Source organism: Patiria miniata, unplaced genomic scaffold, assembly GCF_015706575.1.
Source record: "Patiria miniata isolate m_02_andy unplaced genomic scaffold, ASM1570657v1 HiC_scaffold_1, whole genome shotgun sequence".
NCBI lineage: Eukaryota > Metazoa > Echinodermata > Asteroidea > Valvatida > Asterinidae > Patiria > Patiria miniata.
Window position 1 is genome coordinate 27,440,163 of NW_024037047.1, and position 22,551 is coordinate 27,462,713.

The following is a 22,551-nucleotide window of genomic DNA, read 5'->3' on the forward strand; positions in this document are numbered from 1 at the left end:
TTTTGTGCCTTGTGTCTGTTAATCGGTTTTTTAATGTGAATGCGATATTAAGTGTAATTCACTGAAGCGCAGTGCCGAGAGGAATACATGTTTGAAGAGCTTTTCTCTGTTTTATCTTTTTATTATTATTATTCGTTCACGCTGGCAGAGAACGCCTGGCCCTTGTCGCATCTCTTTAGTATAGTACATGGAGTTATAATATCAAGCAGGTTCATGCCAATAAACTCGTCTTGCATGTCGGTCATATAATACGCATTGATCAATTCGGTCCCGAGTGGCTACTGGTCATTCACGTAACGGTCCAGTCCCGGCCATGTTAACGATAACTTCAGTCAAAGTTAAGGTTGACGATTACTTAGGATGGACAATCTCCTTTTGTTGTATTCCATTGTTTATTCAAGCAATTATTTTAAATTAATTCAATAAAAGGTTTTGCCCTTCACCAACGTATAAAACGCTGTATACTCAGTGTGTTACATCCCTAGTGAAAGTGAGACAAATCACTCCTAATGCAGACAAGTCATGATCTCTGCTCCCGATCGTCCCCCGTGCTTACAGGCATGGGTGTCTCCATAACATTTTCTGGAGGGAGGGGGAGGGCTGAGCACACTCAGGTACCACGATAAACCTCCAGCAGTAAAAATATCGAGGAGGGCAGGGATGGGGGATGACGTTGGGGGTTGAGGTGTCTATGGGGTAATTGGCATTTTTTGCTTGGGATCCGTGTTAAAAATCTGCATCAGGATATTCATGTGACCGCGTTTTAAGCCTCTTTTCAACAGTTTGAATTACTAAACATGTATTTAATTGATAAGATGATATTGTTTTCGACAATCTTCTTTTGATGATATTACTCTTTCCTGTATTTTGTTAATCCCCTCTTTCTCCCCCTCTGGCGATGCCCACACAAATGAGTATTTGGTTCATAGGAGGAGAAAGAAGAACCCCCCCCCCCCCCAAAAAAAAGGGTCGGTGGTGAACCATGCATGATAATATCTACGTCGTTTTATCTCGTATGTATCATTAATAATACGGTATTTGTTGGAATTCACACAAAGAAACCGAACCATTAACTACCCGTTTTCTGCCTCGTGTCTGCTAATGGTCTTTTTAATGGATAGAAATGGATTTGACTACGTTTATCATTCCACAATTGTGTAATTCACTGAAGCGCAGTGCCGAGAGAAATGCATAATTGAAGTGCTTCTCGTTTCCCCCCTTTTTGTCATCGTTCACGCTGGAAGAGTACACATAACCCTCGTCGCATCTCTTAAGTACAGAACACGGAGTTATAAACATAACCATCTGCATGTTCATGTGAATAAAGTTGTCTTCCATGTCGATCATTTAATACGCTTTGACCAATTAGATTACAGATTTTGCTCAGGTGACCACTGGAGCTAGTTCTAAACTCGCTGGCAACCAATGAGAGAACTATATACAAATCATACGTGGCCGGGGCTAAATACAAAATGGTCCATTGCCGGCCATGTTACTGGTAATATTTAGTCAACGTCAAATTAAATTGAAGATTACTTAAGATGCATATTATTCTGTTTCTGTATTACATTGTTCATTCTAGCACTTATTTTCATATAGCCTAGAGAACGGCGCTCGACGTCGTTTTGTTTGTGCCAAGCAAAATTGGTAGTCGGGGAGTGACCCCATGTGCAGCCGCGTTTCGAAGTTTTGAGTTTCGCGATCAATATAGTTTGAATTTGGTTGGTGTTGCGTACCAAACACATACCTCAGTGACATTTTGTTTTATAAGAACGAGGGATTTTTTTTACAGTCAAAGCACCAAATGAAAAAGACTCCTAACATGGAGAGTAGACATTCAAAGTTGAGTGAGCCCCCTTTTTCGGATTTAATCGAAACCTCCGCACTTCTGCAATATAAGACAGACAATAAACGGGATATTGAAAGCAAACTTTTCAAATTGAGAGTTGTTCTGCAATCGCACACCTTTTTCTTGTTAACACTTGAACAGTGTATGGTTTACATGTAGTAGAAACTAAAAGTCGTTTTCCCCTGATGCAGGCCAAGCGTTGAATGCTACCATTATGATTTATAATTCAGTAACAGCGGGGAAAGACACAAAAGAGCACAACCATTAACTGCCTGCCACCTGCTTCGTCGTTTCGACAAAATTGCCAAATTAATTTCCCAAGCATGACTAGAAATGAATTCAGTTTTTATCTATATATCAATTTTTCATAGCGTCCTCCATCCACAGAAGCGCTGTTGCCGATACAAAGAAAGGTTGAGCCCACGCAATGCGCGTAATACTCGTCGTTGTGTCTCCGTGTATAGTACATACCAAGGAGAATTCAGAAGCAATATTTCGGGGGCCAAGAAAACTGTTGCACGTTCAAGATTTTCCGTTGCACTCACAAAATGCGAAGGTGGTTGGCTGGTGGGGAGAGGAGAAGGACGAGGGGAGGGGGGGCTCGAATTCATTTAAACTTTGACGCCCGTTTTGTTTATGTCTAAGTCCTATTAATTAGTGCTTTCATGTCAGAGGCAGAATTCTTTGAATACCTGCAGTGGTCCAACAATTAAATGTTAAGTAAAGGATAATGCCCGAGGAATTTGCGAAACCGCAATTCGCAGCTGTCTCCACAGACAAGGATGGTGGGAAGTTTCTACGCTATGCTGAAGATGTCTCCAAGGCAAATCAGGGCGGGTTTAATTAAACATTAATCCCAAAGATGTAGACGCTCACGAAAACAAAGCCCATCCGTCCCGCTGCATTGTGAGACTGTATGAAAAGTACCTACAGCATTGTTCAGCTCAACGAGCAACAGACGCCTTCTACCTTAGACCTCCAGGGGCGGATCTGGTAAATTTTGCAGGGGGGGGGGGGGTCATCAGCAACAAAAATTATGAAATGTAGACAGGTTTTCTTCTCCGGACACTTGGCCTCCGTAAAATCAAAAACTGGGGGCCATCGAGTGGGTGGGTGGGTGGGTGAAGGTGGGGATGGGAGGGCTGGTACCATATTTCAATAGGGGGCGCTGTTCAAATTCGACGATTATTAACACTAGATTACAGAATTGTGTACAAATACCCCCTATCTAAGCTGCCTCTGTCCGTATTTGGAACAGGCGGACATTGAACCCGTATATTGGGGGGGGGGGGGGTCAGAGCAGGGGCGGGGGTTCAAATTAGTTTTTAGGAATTTCTATGCAAAACAAATTTGACAGAGCTGGAGGAGTTGACGGCCCCGTCCCGGATCCGCGCCTGACCTCTGGCTAAGGCGGGCGGGCTAAATACCCCCTGTTCATTTACCGTGGGACGGTATTGTTATTGAGGAAGTGTGGGACCCTTCAAGCCAAAGCGGGAGACGGTCCACGCATGAATGCACACGGTACAGCCGTGCATGGTAACGGTTTGCAGTGGGGCTTGTATGTTTAGGGCAGACAAAAGATCAGAGGATTGGCAATGTACCAGGTCTTTGCGGTCGGTGAGTAGAAGCCGCCACTGATGGGTATGAAACCGCAGGATTCATTGTTATAAAAATGGTTATTTGTAGCGGGAGCCGGGAGTGCCAACCGTGGGACGGTTTGTAGAAACAGGTCACCCGCTTTCTTTTCAAGCGGGAGCCGATAAAAGAGGGGCTCAATTGAAAGCGGCTCCCGGTAAGTGAACAGGGGGTATTTAGCCTGTCCGCCTAACCCTAAAGGCAACGTATGGTACACTGCACAGCAACTGGGGCGACATAAACTGTCCTGTGTCGTGTCAGATGTGTGCAAAGCTGCAGGTATTCCGGGACATTGTACAAATCACTCGCTCCGAGCAAGTGCAGCAACTCCAATGTAAGCCTACGACAACGAGGTTGATGAGCAATTAATTTGCAGTAAGAGGATACAAACGTACCAGTGACGCACTCAAATGCGAGGTAAGCACACAGAGGAGGAGACAGGAAAGAAAAGGTCCATCTCATCGAATGGGACTACAACGATGCATCGTAATGATCGCGACAGGAACATAACACTGACTCTGAATTTAAACCTCAAAGACCTGCTATTTACATGTATATTATGAACTGCATATTTTGTGACAAACATTGTAAAACATAAAATGGAAGTGTTTAAGAAATATCGCATGTGTTGTTTTATATCTGCCTCAAAATCACTGTTAATAATCCACAAGAGCTTGGAAATCAAAAAGAAATGCGACTTGTCAGGTTTGTTTATGTTTAATGAAATGGCATGTTTACAAACAAATGTTCTTACATTTTGAAGTGCCAGTATTTGAAAATGTATTTTCAAATGTGTTAAGAACGATTCTTATTTGAAGAAAGTACGCCAAGAAAAAAACAACTGTATCCCCAAAAAGGGAGAAATTAATGGAGCTGTTATAAAATAAAATTTGCAAATTTTGTTGCTCTAAGATTAAGCAGTTATTCAAGTGTTTCTGTTTCCTTAGCTCGTTTTCCGCTTCATTATTTTGTACGAAAGGAGAGGTGGAGATGTTACCTTCCAAAAATAATGGAGAGGTGATTTCTCCCTGCTCCATTCCTGCAAAATAATGAAGCGCTGAAACAATAGCATGACGTCACAGGTGGACGTTAACAATGTTTAACCTCCACCTGTGACGTAACTTTGGTCTGATGCGTCAGGTCGCATGGTCAAAAATAGTTCGGTCGCCCCTGTTTATGAGATTTACGCCCCAATTCGATTCGGAGCCTGTCTAGGAATGTGCCCTTTGCATGTATGTATTGCACCATCTCTCCCCTAAATCTAATTGTTTTATACGGCCACATCATCCTGACGTTACTTTAATGCCCATCTATAACAAGTCCCTCTCTATGCACATACCAAGTTTCAAGCCAATCGGACTGGTACTTCAGAAGATAAAGGGCTTAAAAAATCGCAATTAATGTTACGTTACTTGGCGTTTGCTTGTGGTGTAAATCGAGGACACACATGTGCAACATCATCGGTGAATCGACGACAGGAACCAAATCAAGGATGACCTCGATTAGAAAACGTGTAAAAAAACAATGAGAGCTGTTTCGAAAAAGTTAGTGTACAAACAAAGGAAAAGGGAAAAGGAACTCAAGAAAATGCTCGATGTACACCATAGACAACGTGGGAGCACATGATGATGTTATCATTACGTCAGTGTTCGGTAATCGTGTTCCGGTGGTAGTATATGTGTATGAAAAAATTGAACGATTTAACAACTCAATTTTACAAATCGATTTTACAAATCAATCGTCTTCGTAAAAGTGCAAAAAGTTGTCTGTATTAGCAAACGTGTACGAAATCTATGGAGAAAAGAGGGGAAAAACACTAGACAATTTCGGCTCGTTGCCGGAACAGCTAACTTATTACTCTGCGCAGTGAAATAATTATGCTATAGTTGGGGCTGAATACTATGATTTTGATCTGCTCCATTTTGAGCAATATCTCAGGAAACCGTGAGCAGCGCATGAAAGCGGGTAATGCATGAACCAATGAGAAATCCTGACTGATTGTGCCGTTTTCGATTTAACAAAATATCGTCTTAAAAATCCAGAAATCGATATGTAAATGTGCGGCACCGGATGGGAACTAAAGCTTCTTCCGGTAATAAACAACCCGTGAAGCAATCAAGGTTTGTCTAGATATGGCTAACCCATAAACACTAGAAGCAATGAATCTATAGAAAACGATATGCAGCGAGTTACAATCCGCACAAAATTAATATTGCAGATTGCAATTAGATTTTACGTTAAAGAACTGTTCGTACCAAGAGCGAACAATTTGTCAGGCTTTACTACTCCAGCAAAAGGGCGGATTGGGGAAGACGGGGGCTAACCCCCCAAAAAACTAATAAAAATATTAAACGAACCCATTTTTTTTCTTGTTAAGTGACGTCGCAATGAAGGCAGGCTCTGCGTCCATCATCTTTTATCAAAAAAAAATTGATTATAGTGGTCAGAAATTGCCTCAGATCCCACTACAGAGCATCTAGTATCCCCCCTCCCCCTTCCCCCCTAAAAAAAAATCGGGGCACTTGAGCGGGCCCAGAACCCCACGCTGTAATTTTTTTTTACCCACTTTTTGGTGGACCAATTTATTTTGGCCCCCGAAAAAATTTTTGGTATGGATCCGCCCTTGCTCCAGCGGGGGCGGATCAAGGACTTTTGACAAGGGGGATCATACCCATTAGATTGCTTTCATGTCCGATTGTTGCGGACAGACAGACAGACATATAGATGATTATTTTTAATAAAATTTGTATATGTTTGTGTGTGTCAAGACAGGGAAGGGGGTTCGACCCCCAAAACCCCTCTTTGGATCCGCGCTTGTCACGGTCCAGGTCCTCAATGCCATGTATTCAACACATTTACGGGTCCCGAATTTATAAAGCTAAACACTTTTATAAAAACATTAGTGTCTTTGCTTTAATTATTTATTTATTTTTTGAAATGAGCAAAACAAACATATTTGAACCGACAATGTCTTAGAGTTACCATCATTCTAAAAGATTGAAACTAACACACTCGAACTGTTGACGAACCCTGCGTAAAGGCCGGTTCACACTCGGCACAAAAGCGAATGCGAACCTGAAAATGTGACATCACGGCAAGTATTCGTGCTGCGAATTCAAAAAAGTGAACACTTTTAAACTTGCAAATTCACTTGATAAATTTTCTTTGCATTTGCATTCGCGTGAAGAGTGAACCCGCCTTCAATATTGAACTTTTTCCCCGGACAAAGTGTTTACATGTTTTTCTCTTTCTCAATTACTAAGGCATATCATACAAAACAACAATCACGAATTCAGGTGCATTGTTGTCGTAATTTTGACTGCGTTAAATATGAAATTTGTCACTTCAGTGTCATGACATTTTGTTGCATTCAAATAATGAAATATTATTCCAGATATTTAGTTTGCTTATCAGTACCATGGCATTGCATTCCCCAACTTAACGAATTCGGACTATGCAGAGCTAAACAAACCCATAAAATTTAAGTGTAACTGTACTTAAACTGTTTTCAAGAAGAAAAAAACGAAATAAGGAGTATTACGATAACATTTGAACCGAAAGGGTTTAAAATACCCCCAAAAGATTGAAAGAAACTCCTATACTAAAAAGGTGTTATGTACCTCTACGTTCACCGAACACAAATTCACAATGAGTACTTTTTTGTTCTTACACACTAAGCACACAACTAATGCGATGTTCAAACGCATTTGTTATGAGTAATTTTGAACGCGTTAAATTGTCAAATGTGTCATATTTAAAAGTACCAAAATTTTTCACATTAGTGCACTGAAATAATTAATGATATTAAAAGATTAAATCTGATTCGCTTACACTATCTTTATACGTCACAAGTATTTACATTATATTTATGTGAATAAGGATTCTCTATATACAAGTTGTATTGAAATGTATGTCTAGGTCACAACTAAGGTCAACCGAAACTTATAATTGATTTAAATTTACAGTCAACACGAATTTGCATCCCGCACTGATGGCATGTCATACTTTGTTTACGTGTGCACTTTTTTGTGCTTCTACGAAAACGTCATCCCAACCGGGTTCCCATATGAAAGCACACACGTAAACAAAGTGCGACGTCATCAGTACATATAGGCCTACAGTTCAGGTGATTTGGTTGTGCCGTTGTGTTTGTTTTGTTTTTTTCCTGTTTTTATGTGTTTGTTTGTACATCTGTGCGTTTGAATTATTGTTACCTAAGGCTACCTTCTAGCTTCTTCTTTTTTTTACATGAGCGAGGTCCAACGACAAGTGCTAATTATTAAGCTTTATTCATCAAGAATGAAATTGAATTTCAAAACACACGCTATTTTGAAGCCAACATGTTTCGAAAGAATTCTTGAAAAACACACCTGTGCTATGCCATATCATATGGCGTATTTGGTAATAATTACATGTCGTTGTTTTATATATTTAATTTTTTTGGAAATAATGATTTAAATGAGCAAAACAAACATATTTGAACCGACAATCTATTGGAGTTACAATCATTCGAAATGATTGAAACTAACACACTCGAACTGTTGACGAGCCCTGCGTAAAGGCCGGTTAACACTCGCCACAAAAGCGAATGCGAACGTAAAAATGTGACATCACGGCAAGTATTCGTGCTGCGAAATATGAAAAAAAAATTGAACACATTAATCTTGTAAATTCACTTGTTAAAATTCACTTTCCATTTGCATTCGCGTGAAGAATGAACCGACCTTCAATATTGAACTTTGTCCCCGAATACAGTTTTTACATGTTCTTCTCTTTCTCGATTACTAAGGCGTATAAAGCAGAACAACAATCACGAATTCAGGTACATTGATGTCGTAATTTTGACTGCGTTAGATATTACATTTGTCACTTTAGTGTCGAGACATTTTTGTTGAATTCAAATAATGAAATATTATTCCAGATATTGAGTTTGCATATCAGTACCATGACATTGCATTCCCCGACTTTACGAATTCCAATTATACAGAGCTAAACAATTTCATAAAATTTAAGTATAACTGTACTTAAACTGTTATCAAGAAAAAAAATAAATAAGGAGTAATACGATAACATCTGGACCGAAAGGTTTTAAAATACCCTCAAAAGATTGAGACAAACTCTCATACTAAAAAGGTGTTAAGTACCTCTACGGAAATGAACATTTTCACCTAACACAATTTTAAAATGAGTATTTTTTTTCTTTTCTTACACACTAAGCACACAACTCAGCGATGTTCAAACGCATTTTTGTTTTGCGTAATTTTGAACGCGTTAATAGTTAAATTTGTCATATTTAGTGCCACGATTATTAATATTGGTGCATTGAAATAATTAATGATAATTAAAGATAAAATTTGATTTGCTAACACTGTGTTTATACGGTACAAGTATTTACAAAATATTTATGCGAACAAGGATTCTCTATATACAAATTGTATTGAAATGTATGTCTAGCTCACAACTAAGGTCAACCGAAACTTATAATTTGATTTCAATTGACAGTCAGCATGAATCTGCATCCGTACTGATGGCATATCACACTTTATTTAGTGTTTGCTTTTCTGTGGTTCTACGAAACCGTCATCACAACCAGGTTCCCATATGAAAGCACACATGTAAACAGAGTGCGACGTCATCAGTTCATATAGGCTTATTGTTCAGGCGTTTTGGTTGAGCCGTTGTTTTTTGTTGTTTTTCCCCTGTTTTTCATTTGTTTGTTTGTTTGTTTGTTGGGGTGTTGGGCTGTTTGTTTGTTTGTTTGTTAGTGTTTCTGTTCGTTTGCTTTTACTGTTATCTAATTTCTAGCTTTTTTTTACAACAGCGAGATTCAACGACAAACGCTAAATAAGCTTAATACATCAAAAATGAAATTCAATTTCAAAACACACGCTAGTTTCAAGCCAAAATTGTTCGAAAGAATTCTTGGGGGAAAAAGGCATCCACCTGTGCTATGGCATATCATATGGCTTATTTGGTCATAATTACCTGTATGCGCTATGGTTAATCGAATCGATTTCAAACGGTTAACATTTGTTACCCAATAATTGGAACCCCGGACTCCGAATCTTGTGCATATTATTCAGTGGTTACGTATTTCACAGTATGTTCATTAGTATGACTGTCACGACCTTATTGAATTATCCTCTTTGAATATCACCAAAAGAGGTCATAGTTCTATCGCACCCATGTTGTCATAGACCTTATGCCTTCCAGCTATCTCAGATGTGTTCTTTGTTGTTTTAATCTAGTAACACTAATACACAATGGTTTATTCATGCCTGTCCAAGCGGTACCAAACCATTGCCGTCTGGCTCTGCCTTGATGCGTTAGGTCAAATGTATATTGTAATGCCATCTTGCCAAAACGAAAGATCAAAATACCACTGATTCAGCCCAATCAATCACGGCGACATCCAAGCAACTCAAATTGCAGACGGACCCATTCATGCCATTCGGTAGGCTCAATGCGCACTATGGTCGCCACCACACTCTCATCAAACATGTTAGTGACCGGGTTGTAGGGATCAGTGTTACCCGTGAACACCTGCAACAGAAGCATACGAATACAGGTTTTATCTTATAACTGTGAAAATATTGGAAGAAGGGAGACACTTTCTTGGAGATTAGTTGGAAACAAGTGCTTCATAATGTTAAGCCCCTGTCACACTTTTGCGTATCCCAATTCCTTATGAGTTCTTATCAACAATTTTCAATAAGCAGCCGTACGATTAAAAACGTCGAATTTTTTTGATTACTTTGACTTATGTGCGACATCTAGCGATAAAGTTACGAATTCAGCGCATCCACTGCGTATGAGATGCGTATGATTTGCGTATGCAGTGCGCAAGTTCGCCATCTGTGCGTTTATCATAAGTTACGAATAAGTACAATGCGCTGCCCGCTCGCAGGACGAGCGGTACTAATTCGTGCAATACGTCGGCATTCGATATGAGTTCGTTCAGCGTGCGTTGTATCTGCGCTACAAGCACGCTATGTATACGTCCAATATAGGAGGTCAGCGTATTACCGCGTATGAACGGCTTATCCCCCACGAACACATAGCGTACTCGTACCGCGCTCGACCGATGCGGGACCAATGCGCTGCGTATTTATAACTTATGACCTGCGTAACAGCGTACGCAGCGTAGTTTTGTGCATGCCCAAAACTATCCAGCGTACTGGGACGTACCATGCGTATGCCTGCGTATATAAAACTTACACAAAACGATAGAGATGCATATGAGGTGCGTATTGTGCGTACGACTGCGTGTGAAAAAAATGTCAATGCGCAACTCATAAGGAATTAGGATACGCAGAAGTGTGACAGGGCCCTTATCAGTACCGTACGCACTTCGTTGGCGAGGATCACTGACAGACCATTTCTCGGCGGAAGGTAGCCAGGAATTTGTCTGCGCTCACCCAGCCGCCACAATACAAAACAGAGGCAAGGGGGCTGCATACAACGTATGGCTGTTCTCAATTAGGTACTATATAGGTGGGTGCTCTTCAAAGCGAGCAATTTTAAATTTCGTTTTATTGGTAATATTGCATAAAAGAGGGTGATGGGGTAATTCCACTCGTAGCGGTTGACGGGTACGTGGATGCTTTGATTTGATAATACAAAAAGGTGGGCTAAAAAGAAAGAAAATTCTGATCAATGTACCTCGGCGTTTCCGTTTGCATCTGTCACATATGTGGAATCGGATGTGGACTGCTTCCAAAATGCCACTTTATACTTCTTTACATATCCAGTGTGCTGCCCGTTCACCCAGCTTTTTGTGATAACGCCAGACACCACACTACTGTTGGCCAGGTCCACCTCGATCCAGGAACCTTCATTTCTGTGTACAAAGATCGGATGGAGGTGGAGAACAATGAAATAAACATGCTCCGCAAAAAAACACCCGCTTTTATCAGGAGAGGGATTGACAAAAACTGAACGCGATTAAACCATTAAAGCATTTTCAAAACTTTTAATCTGAATGTGTCAACACTTTTTATATTAATGTAACTAGTGGAGTTCATTTAGGCTTTATCAGTACTATTTGGACTTTCATCTGAAAAAAAAATTATTTCTTTTGAATCTTTCTACAAATACAGAACTTACTGACTTTTGAATGAGTCATTAGACAAATATATCGGCCTTCTTCCATTTAAGGAATAATTACGAAATAAATGTCCAATTAATTGCTGCCCGAAAATAATGAAGTTGTCTCAGGGTAGACTGGTTTCCGCCCCTCCTATCATATTCGAAAGTGTAGGGACCAGGAAACCGGACTTGCCTGGGCAACCTTTAAAAAACAGTAATTGAGGGAGTGGCAGACATATTAAATAAACAAAAAGTAGTTGATTTCGTTAAATAAACTATTTTGCCGGCTAGGACCAAAATAAAATCAGATTGAATGAAATGTCTTCCGTCTTTGTATAAGGTCTTTATCATGTAAGTGTGGGGTGTAATTTGTGGTAGCTAACGATGGTTTCCTTTGATACCTACCTCGATGGTTTCCATACATCGCCACTGTTCAGCCGTCCATTCTGGGTAGGGCAACATTCACGAGCACTGGACGCCGTGATGTGATCATTGGGTATTGACCCGTCTTCCATACCAAGAGGCTGTGGATTCGGACACTCAGCGTTTGCTGCCAAGCGAGAAGAGAAACCATATCAATGTTTAAATATCAAATCGCACCCCCCCCCCTTCACATTTTTTTACATTTTTGTTGGGGAGGATCAGAAACTGACACTATGTGGTCAGCTAACCCAGATTGACCGGTGCGTGTGTAAATGATATTCTCGTCGGCTGATTCGGGCATTAGTATATGGGTGTATTCCTAGATTGAAATGAACTCAATTTCAATTGGCAGGGCACGGGAGTAAATCCTGGGGGGGTCTATGTGCGCTTCGACTTTTCGGATGGGGACGGAGACTAGCCAACGGCCGTAGGGTAGTCTTGGCCAAAGACTGGATTTGCTTTTTATTTCCTTACCACTGGTAGCACCTTTTTTTCTGCAGGCTACTGAAGGCATTTACGTTAAATACACATGCTTGAAAAACATGCGTGATTTAATAGGCAGTCACGTGATTTGAATTAGATTTTACGGGGGAAGCGTGGCATCACCTTGAACTGATGCGTTAGGTCCTTATAGCTCTTAGGTTAGGTCGCTTTTCATAATGCTACAGGCTGCGGATTCGAATCCGGGGAATTTCACTTTTTCATATCACCCAAAAGAAAAATGTCTTTCTAAAATTGTGTTTAATGAAGTCCTGCTGATCAATGAACTAGATTTCACTACGTTCTTTTGCTTCACACTATGCATTTTTGTTGAGAAAAAAAATCCCCAAAAGTTGGGAACTGAAGAACGTTTTCCACTGCCGTTGGCGGCGCAATGCGTAATTCTTTTTTTCAAAGCCGTTTTTCTCGAAGCGGGGTTGGCGAAATTCGGCGGGACAGTGTTGAATTTCCCGTAGCGTATCTTTAGAAAAAATTAAAGCTACAGAAATAAATTTGGTATCATTGGAAAGCCAATGATTTGCGATTTAACATGATGAAGGTAACTTGAAAAGTCAAAGGTGGGGGTAATTCCTCATTATGATATGGCAGGTCCCAAATGCTAACATCACGGAAATTTAGTATTCGAAACAATCCAAGGAAGACTGGGCTACTCCTGAAGCATAAGACAGTTTCTACATGAAGGACGTTTTACTTTACGGTAAATCCTTCACAAGCCTTATACAGCCCAGTTTTAAAATGAAGCAAATGTTTAATGTTTTCAATTCTAATGAATCCTATGATACACGTTGCAGAGTTTCAATGAAAAAAAATTAGCACCATTCGGGTTTTTTTTTTTTCGAAAATACGATGCACGTGAAAAGAAGCAGTAATTGCAGACTATAATACGGTAGACAGGTGAAACTTCGCTGCACGACTTTTGACCGTAAATTTTACGGGCATTGTTTTTACAATGCAGTTTGAAATGGAGCAGTAATTAGAGCCGGAAGTATTACCTGTACTAACTCCAGTCGTTTGACTAACTGTAGTCGGGCCACCAGCATTAGTCGTTCCACTAGCAGAAGTCGCTCCACCAGCAGTAGTCGTTCCACCAGCAGAAGTCGCTCCACCAGCAGTAGTCGCTCCACCAGCAGAAGTCGCTCCACCAGCAGTAGTCGTTCCACTGGCAGTAGTCGTTCCACTAGCAGCAGTCGCCCGACTGCACTTGAAGTAAGCTTGAATTTCGTCGGAGTCCTCACTCAGGAAGAGCTCCTTTAGGTAGTGGGGCGCCCCCTGGCGGTATGACGAGGCAGGAACATTCACGCCACCGAGACGTACAGCGGTGCATTCGCATGGATCTTTGTACGGCAGGAACCAACGGGGTGGGATACCAGCTTGGGGGTTGTACTCAGATCCAATGAAGCAGACTTTGTGGCATGAGGCCAACACTACATTTTTCGTAAACATGCACGCAAAAAAAGAAAAAGAAAAAAATATGTAAATGTTAAGATTAGTTTTGTGGTGCAACATTGATTAGCATGTACCATTGGTGACCAAGGTTCGAATACCATTGGGCACATCTTGTGGATTTGATAATGTCCGTTACTCCGTTTTTCGGTTTTCCTTCCAAAATCCACTTTTGGCTTTTAAACTTGGTGAATGTCGCCGACGCGTCAGGACTTTTAGTTTTTCATATCATCGTTACTGAAAGTTTTCCTCATAAAAGAATTATCTAATATCAGAACAATCCCATCTTGACTGTATTTGAAGCGTACTCAGCGAATGATTCGAATTCAGATGTAAAATATAAAGACCCCGCCCCCACCACCAAGTCGTGAAAATGATTTATGCCTGCCCAGTGATAACCAAAATGCCAACAGTACTATGAGTCCAATGACACAAGAAATGAATGGAACAAACATTCAAATGCAAAACCATGGAAACATTTTTTTCACATACAAAACAGGGTGGATGGTTAAAGCGCCCTCTCGCGATAGATCTATCGCAACCAATATCATTCAGTTCGGTCATGTACAAATTACTTGGTTACGACTAGCAATAACACACAGTCTATGCCGGGGAAGTGGCTGAAGCCGCTTCCGTAGCCACATGTGTAATTTCTAGTCGTAGCCAAGTAATTGCGACGCAGGCTTATTGCAAAGTGGTGAAAAGGATTATACCGCCACCCAGTGATAACAATGCAAGGTGCTAAAGTTTAAACGATATTAAAGTCAAATGACACTAACAATCGAATTGAACAAATATTTGAAATCAGACTAAGTTGGATTTTTGAAGCGCCCTTTCGCAGTAAATCTAACGGAACAATAACAAATAATGTCCAAAGTGGTGAGAAGGATTCATACCGCCAACTAGTGATAAAGTATCAAAAGTTTGAAAAATGAGTTTCATTCTACAGAATTTAATGATTGGAATGCAAAAAAATGTAAACGATGTTTGCCATATGAAACAAAGTGGAGGGGTCCAGCGCCCTCTCGCGGTATTAAAATGCAATGCAACACAATTATCATTATTTCCGAAGTGGTGAAAATGATTTTTACGGCCCTTCTAGTGGTTACCAAGGTGCTGAATGTTTGAAAGATGAGCATGTATAATATTGGAAAGCAAACTATGGAACCCGTTTGCCCATACAAAGCAAAGTGGGTGGGTAAAGCGCCCTCTTGCTCAAAATTTGAAAGATGAGCATCTTTAATATTGGAAAGCAAAATATGGAAACTTTACCCCCCTATACAAAGCAGAGTGGATGGGTTAAGTGCCATCTTGCGATAAATCGTAAGCATCACAATATCAATATCTTTGTTACTTGTTACTTTGACACAAAAAATTGCGTGATGAGTTCCCAATACACCGTTTGGTGAATTCAAATAAATTAACTCTGATTACTCAGAAGGAAAGAGTCCTGTACAGTTTTATGAATTATCAGTAACATTCTTGAGCTGCTGTCATTGCAATCAACCAGAGCCGTTGGTCAGACCAATTTGAATGGGGGTGGGACTATGACAACAATTTGCCACAAGGACATCCTGCTGGGAAGGTAGACTTTCTCCGATCACCGGGCTGCCGCAAAAAAAATAATAAAAATGGGAGACTGACACCGACCTTTGTTTCGGGTTGAAGGGTGGGTGATGGGTTGTTCACAAATCTTTAAAACTTTAGGACATTAGTTGACGTTATTCAGGGCGGCATCATTTACCGAGTGACACACGATGTGGTCGACAGAACGAGGATTTTACCGACAACAAATTTTAATTGCCATACCCGTTACACCACCTCAACCGCCCTCCATCAACGCCCGTGCTGTTACGAATGTTAATTTGGTGGTGATTGACCGACAGAGTCTCAAAACACCGACTGGATAATAATTCGGGTGGAGGTTTCACTCAGCACCTCCCCCTCCCCCATTTTCCTACCTACGGCCCTGATTAATCAAAAACAGTAGTGCAATTGGTCGGACTGCTGGCGCTGGGATATAACACGGCACAAAAAATCCAAAAACACCGGTCACTGTCTACTGTGTGTATCTTCGGAACACAAACATCACTTCATCTCTCCGACTATTAAAAAAATGGGACGAAAGAAACTGCATTTCGTCTTACAAACAATGATGACTTAATGTTTTGTACATAATTTTGTTTCCACGTGTTTTTTTTTTTAAACTGCATGAAGTGTAGGCTGAATCCTCAGATGGGCAGATCGAGTGCAGTCTGTCATTTTGGATAAGTTAAAAAAGAAAAGCAGGGATTGAAAAAAATATGAATTCATTTGTAATTGCCAGGAAATACTTGCCAAGTCTTTCAACACTACGAATTGTCTTTGTCGATGTTTAAATTCACCAAAGTTGCGTTTGGATGCTACATGTTATTTCTGGTTATCAAAATAAACTTCTTCACAGATCAAACTTCCACCTACCTGTCAGTGCTGATGCCATCAGAATCCAAGCTACTGCTCCGTCCATTGTCACAGATGCAATGACTGAGAATCCGTCAGGTTGATGGTATATCACCGTGCACACAAACCACCCCAGCTCGCCCCGGCAGCTTCGCTTCGCAGACTGATCAACAGCATGACGTCATAACCAGCTAGCCAATCAGGAAAGAGCACGAATTAGATCAATCACATTCTTTTCTCTCATTGGTACACGTTAACAAGATGGGCGGGGTTTAAGTGGGAGCTGGTAATATTGCAATCAATTGCTTTATTCGACAGTTTTATTTATCAATTTCAAACACCGGAGTACCTGAGTGAGATATCAATGTGAATGCGACATGTTCACGACGCAATATAGTATTAGAGTGGCCATTACACCTTTGTAACACTCACAGTGCGTGTTTCAATAGCCTAGATTTTCTTCCACGACTTTTTTTTTGGATTTTAAGACAAATTCGGAAAATTTCTTTGATTTGACTTTTGAATAAAATACAATTGTTTCGAGGAGAAAGTTGAGTGGGTTTAAATTGTAAAATTACCTATATAACGACAAGTGCCAACAGTGGCCAATTCTTGCCAGAGTGCGGGGAACCAACGGCTTAGAAAAGGGGGTGGGGGAAGACGACACCTTACTAAAGGGGCGCTGTTCATACTTGCATGTCTGTATGTACACGTTTTACGTCTATTCCTCACATTGTTGCATCAACGGACAATGGGTGTTAAAAGAGCAACACCTTTCACCGGTAATACTGGGAGAGAATAATTTATTGTGAAGCTACTTTTAATTTTGTTACAATAATAATATGCTCTGGGACCATGTATTGAGAGGGATTGGGGGAGTCACCGCGTTCTCGTCCCTCACCAAAATATTGCTGGGGAATGGGGAGGACTCGCCTCCCCTATCCCGTGAGCCAGGAATTTCAGGAATTACCGGCAGTATAAATATCGAGAAGGGGAGGGGATGGTTTGGTAAAGAGTGAGATTTATTTAATTAGATAATATTGTTTGCGACCATCTTGTGTTTTCATCATCATATTTAGCCTGCTACTCTCGCGACGCCCATCCTCACGAGTAAATAGTATCTGGATAAATAAGAAAAGTACGAAGAAAAACAGCTTCAATAGCAAAAAAAAAGCACTGGGGAAAAAAGAAAATCCCCACCCCCGCAAAAAATAACTGCCTGGTGGGTGGATCATGTGCGATAATATATATGTCGTGTTAACTCTGATGAATTGTACCATTAATAATTCGGTATTTACAGGGAAACACACAAAGGAACTGAGCCATTTACTACCTGTTTTGTTCCTTGTGTCTGTTAATCGTTTTTTTAATGGGAAGAAATGAATTCTGCGCCATATTCATCCCTCCGTAACTGTGTAATTCACTGAAGCGCAGAACCGAGAGGAATAAATGATTTAAGAGCTTCTCTGTGTTTTTATGATTATTATTATTCGTTCACGCTGGCAGTGAACGCCTAGCCCTCGTGGCATCTCTTACGTATTGTACATGGAGCTATACTTAGGTATCTGCAGGTTCATGCCAATAAACTCGTCTTGCATGTCGGTAATACAATATGCATTGACCAATAAGGGCACTGGCCACAAACGTAACGGTCCAGTCCCTGCCATGTTACCGGTAACATTCAGTCAAAGTTAAGGTTGACGATTTCTTAGGATGGATAATCTCCTTTTTCTGTATTCCGTTGTTCATTCAAGCACTTATTTGGAAATCAATTCAATATCAGGTTTTGCCCTTCACTGACTTACATAAAACACTGTATACTAGATACTCAGTGTGTTACATCCCGAGTGAATGTAAAAAAAATCACTCCTGCTTTCTAGACCAGACATGTTGACTGCTCCCGATCGTCTCCCGTGCTTACAAGCATGGGTGTCTCCATAACATTTTCTGAAGGGGGGAGGGCTGAGCCCACTCAAGTACCACAGTAAAAATATCGAGGAGTGCAGGGATGGGGGATGACGTTAGGGGTTGAGTTTTGTCTATGGAGGTAATCGGCATTTGTCGCTTGGGTGTCCGTGTTCAAAATCGACATGAGGATATTCATGTGACCGCGTTTTAAGCCTCTTTTCAACAGTTTGAATTGCTAAAAATGTATTTAATTGATAAGATGATCTTGTTTTCGACAATTTTCTTTGATGATATTACTCTTTCCTGTATTTTGTTTATCCCCTCTTTCTCCCCCTCTGTCGACGCCCACACAAATGAGTATTTGGTTCATAGGAGGAGAAAGAAGAAAAATACTCCCCCCCCCCCAACAAAAAAAGGGTCGGTGGTGAACCATGCATGATAATATCTACGTCGTTTTATCTCGTGTGTATCATTAATTATACGGTATTTGTTGGAATTCACACAAAGAAACCGAACCATTAACTACCCGTTTTCTGCCTCGTGTCTGCTAATGGTCTTTTTTAAATGGATGGAAATGGATTTTACTACGTTTATCATTCCACAATTGTGTAATTCACTAAAGCGCAGTGCCGAGAGAAATGCATAATTGAGGTGCTTCTCGTTTCCCCCCTTTTTTGTTATTCGTTCACGCTGGAAGAGTACGCATAACCCTCGTCGCATCTCTTAAGTACAGAACACGGAGTTATAAACATAACCATCTGCATGTTCATGTGAATAAAGTTGTCTTTCATGTCGATCATTTAATACGCTTTGACCAATTAGATCACAGATTTTGGTCAGGTGACCACTGGAGCTAGTTCTAAACTCGCTGGCAACCAATGAGAGAAGTATATACAAATCATACGTGGGCGGGGCTAAATACAAAATGGTCCAGTGCCGGCCATGTTACTGATAACATTCAGTCAACGTCAAATTAAATTGAAGATTACTTAAGATGCATATTATTCTGTTTCTGTATTACATTGTTCATTCTAGCACTTATTTTCATATAGCCTAGAGAACGGCGCTCGACGTCGTGTTGTTTGTGCCAAGCAAAATTGGTAGTCGGGGAGTGACCCCATGTGCAGCCGCGTTTCGAAGTTTTGAGTTTCGAGATCAATATAGTTTGAATTTGATTGGTTTTGCGTACCAAACACATACCTCAGTGACATTTTGTATTTTGAGAACGAGGGATTTTTTTACAGTTAAAAGCACCAAATGAAAACGACTCCTTACATGGAGAGTAGACATTCGAAGTTGAATGAGCCCCCTTTTCGGATTTAATTGAAACCTCCGCACTTCTGCAATATAAGACAGACAATAAACGGGATATTGAAAGCAACCTTTTCAAATTGAGAGTTGTTCTACCGTCGCACACCTTTATTTATTTTCTTGTTAACACTTGAACAGTGTATGGTTTACATGTAGTAGAAACTAAAAGTCGTTTTCCCCTGATGCAGGCCAAGCGTAGAATGCTACCATTATGATTTATAATTCAGTGACAGCGGGGAAAGACATAAAAGAGCACAACCATTAACTGCCTGCCACCTGCTTCATCGTTTCGACAAAATTGCCAAATTAATTTCCCAAGCATGACTAGAAATCAATTCAGTTTTTATCCATATATCAATTTTTCATAGCGTCCTCCATACACAGAAGCGCTGTTGCCGATACAAAGGATGGTTGAGCCCACGCAATGCGCGTAATACTCGTCGTTGTGTCTCCGTGTATAGTACATACCAAGGAGAATTCAGAAGCAATATTTCGGGGGCCAAGAAAACTGATGCACGTTCAAGATTTTCCGTTGCACTCACAAAATGCGAAGGTGGTTGGTTGGTGGGGGAAGGGATAAGGACGAGGGGAGGGGGGCTCGAATTTACTTAAACTTTGACGCCCGTTTTGTTTCTGTCTAAGTCCTATTAATTCGTGCTTTCATGTCAGAGGCAGAATTCTTTGAATACCTGCAGTGGTCCAACAATTAAATGTTAAGTAAAGGATAATGCCCGAGGAATTTGCGAAACCGCAATTCGCAGCTGTCTCCACAGACAAGGATGGTGGGAAGTGTCTACACTATGCTGAAGATGTCTCCAAGGCAAATCAGGGCGGGCTTAAACATCGCAAAATTAATCCCAAAGTTGTGGACGCTCACGAAAACAAAGCCAATCCGTTCCGCTGCATTGTGAGACTGTATGAAATGTACCTACAGCATTGTCCAGCCCAGCGAGCAACAGACGCCTTCTACCTTAGACCTCCAGGGGCGGATCTGGCAATTTTTGCAGGGGGGGGGGGGGTTATCAGCAAAACAAATAGGAAATGTAGACAGGTTTTCTTCTCCGGACACTTGGCCTCCGTAAAATCAAAAACTGGGGGCGATCGAGGGGGTGGGTAGGTGAAGGTGGGGATGGGAGGGCTGGTACCATATTTCAATAGGGGGCGCTGTTCAAATTCGACGATTATTATACACTAGATTACAGAATTGTGTACAAATACCCCGTATCTAAGCAGCCTATGTCCGTATTTGGAACAGGCGGACATTAAACCCGTATAACAAAAATTTTCGGGTGGGGGGGTTCAGAGCAGGGGGGGGGTTCAAATTAGTTTTTAGCAATTTCTATGCAAAAAAAATTTGACAGAGCTGGGGGAGTTGACGGCCCCGCCCCGGATCCGCGCCTGACCTCTGGCTAACCCTAAAGGCAACGTGTGGTACACTGCACAGCAACTGGGGCGTCATAAACTGTCCTGTGTCGTGTCAGATTTGTGCAAAGCTACAGGTATTCCGGGACGTTGTACAAATCACTCGCTCCGAGCAAGTGCAGCAACTCCAATGTAAGCCTACGACAACGAGGTCAGTGATGAGCAATTAATTTGCAGTAAGAGGATACAAACGTACCAGTGATGCACTCAAATGCAAGGTAAACCCACAGAGGAGGAAACAGGAAAGAAAAGGTCCACCTCATCGACTGGGACTACTACGATGCATCGTGATGATCGCGACAGGAACATAACACTGACTCTGAATTTAAACCTCAAAGACCTGCTGTTTACATGTATACTATGTGCTGCATATTTTGTGACAACATTGTAAAACATAAAATGAAAGTGTTTAAGAAATATCGCATGTGTTGTTTTAAATCTGCCTCAAAATCACTGTTAAAAATCCACAAGAGCTTGGAAATTAAAAAGAAATGCGACTTGTCAGGTTTGTTTATGTTTAATGAAATGGCATGTTTACAAACAAATGTTCTTACATTTTGAAGTGTCAGTATTTGTACATGTATTTTCAAATGTGTTAAGAATGATTCTTATTTGAAGGGACGCCAAGAAAAACAACCGTATCCCCAAAAGAGGGAGAAATTAATGGAGCTGTTATAAAATAAAATTTGCAAATTTTGTTGCTGGAAGATTTAGCAGTTATTCAAGTGTTTCTGTTTCCTAAGCTCGTTTTCCGCTTCATTATTTTGTACGAAAGGAGAGGTGGAGATGTTACCTTCCAAAAATAATGGAGAGGTGATGTCTCCACTGCTCCATTCCTGCAAAATAATTGAGCGCTGAAACAATCGCATGACGTCACAGGTGGACGTTAACAACGATGAGATTTACGTCCTAATTGGATTCGGGAGCCTGTCTAGGGATTCGCCATTTACATGGATGTATTCAACCGTCTCTCCCCTAATTATATATTTTTATACGGCCACATCATCCTGACGTTACTTTAATGCCCATCTATAACAAGTCCCTCTCTGTAAACATACCAAGTTTCAAGCCAATCGGACTAGTACTTCAGAAGATAAAGGGCTTAAAAAATCGCAATTAATGTTACGTTACTTGGCGTTTGCTTGTGGTGTAAATCGAGGACACACACGTGCAACACCATCGGTGAATCGACGACAGGAACCAAATCGAGGATGACCTCGATTAGAAAACGTGTACAAAACCAATGAAAGCTGTTTCGAAAAAGTTAGTGTACAAACAAAGGAAAAGGGAAGAGGAACAAAAGTAAATGCTCCATGTACACCATAAACAACGTGGGAGCACATGATGATGTTATCATTACGTCAGTGTTCGGTAATCGTGTTCCAGTGGTAGTAAATGTGTATGAAAAAAATTGAAGTCAATCGGATTTGTACAAGTGTAAAAAGTTGTCTGTAGTTAGAAACGTGTACGAAATCTATGGAGAAAAGAGGGGAAAAACACTAGACAATTTCGGCTCGTTGCCGAAGCAGCTA

General features: G+C 40.8%; 1 protein-coding gene across 1 annotated transcript; it reads right to left on the reverse strand.

The window, feature by feature from the left end:
• Positions 1–9,856: 9,856 nt before the first annotated feature.
• On the reverse strand, positions 9,857–16,445 carry LOC119722058 (lactadherin-like). The gene is made up of 5 exons (XM_038192087.1): positions 16,400–16,445; positions 13,657–13,920; positions 11,978–12,122; positions 11,147–11,324; positions 9,857–10,027 (listed from the first exon to the last, which is right to left on the reverse strand). Exons 1-5 carry the CDS (start codon positions 16,443–16,445, stop codon positions 9,881–9,883), a joined length of 780 nt encoding a protein of 259 aa, XP_038048015.1. The 3' UTR covers positions 9,857–9,880.
• Between the last annotated feature and the right edge of the window lie 6,106 nt (positions 16,446–22,551).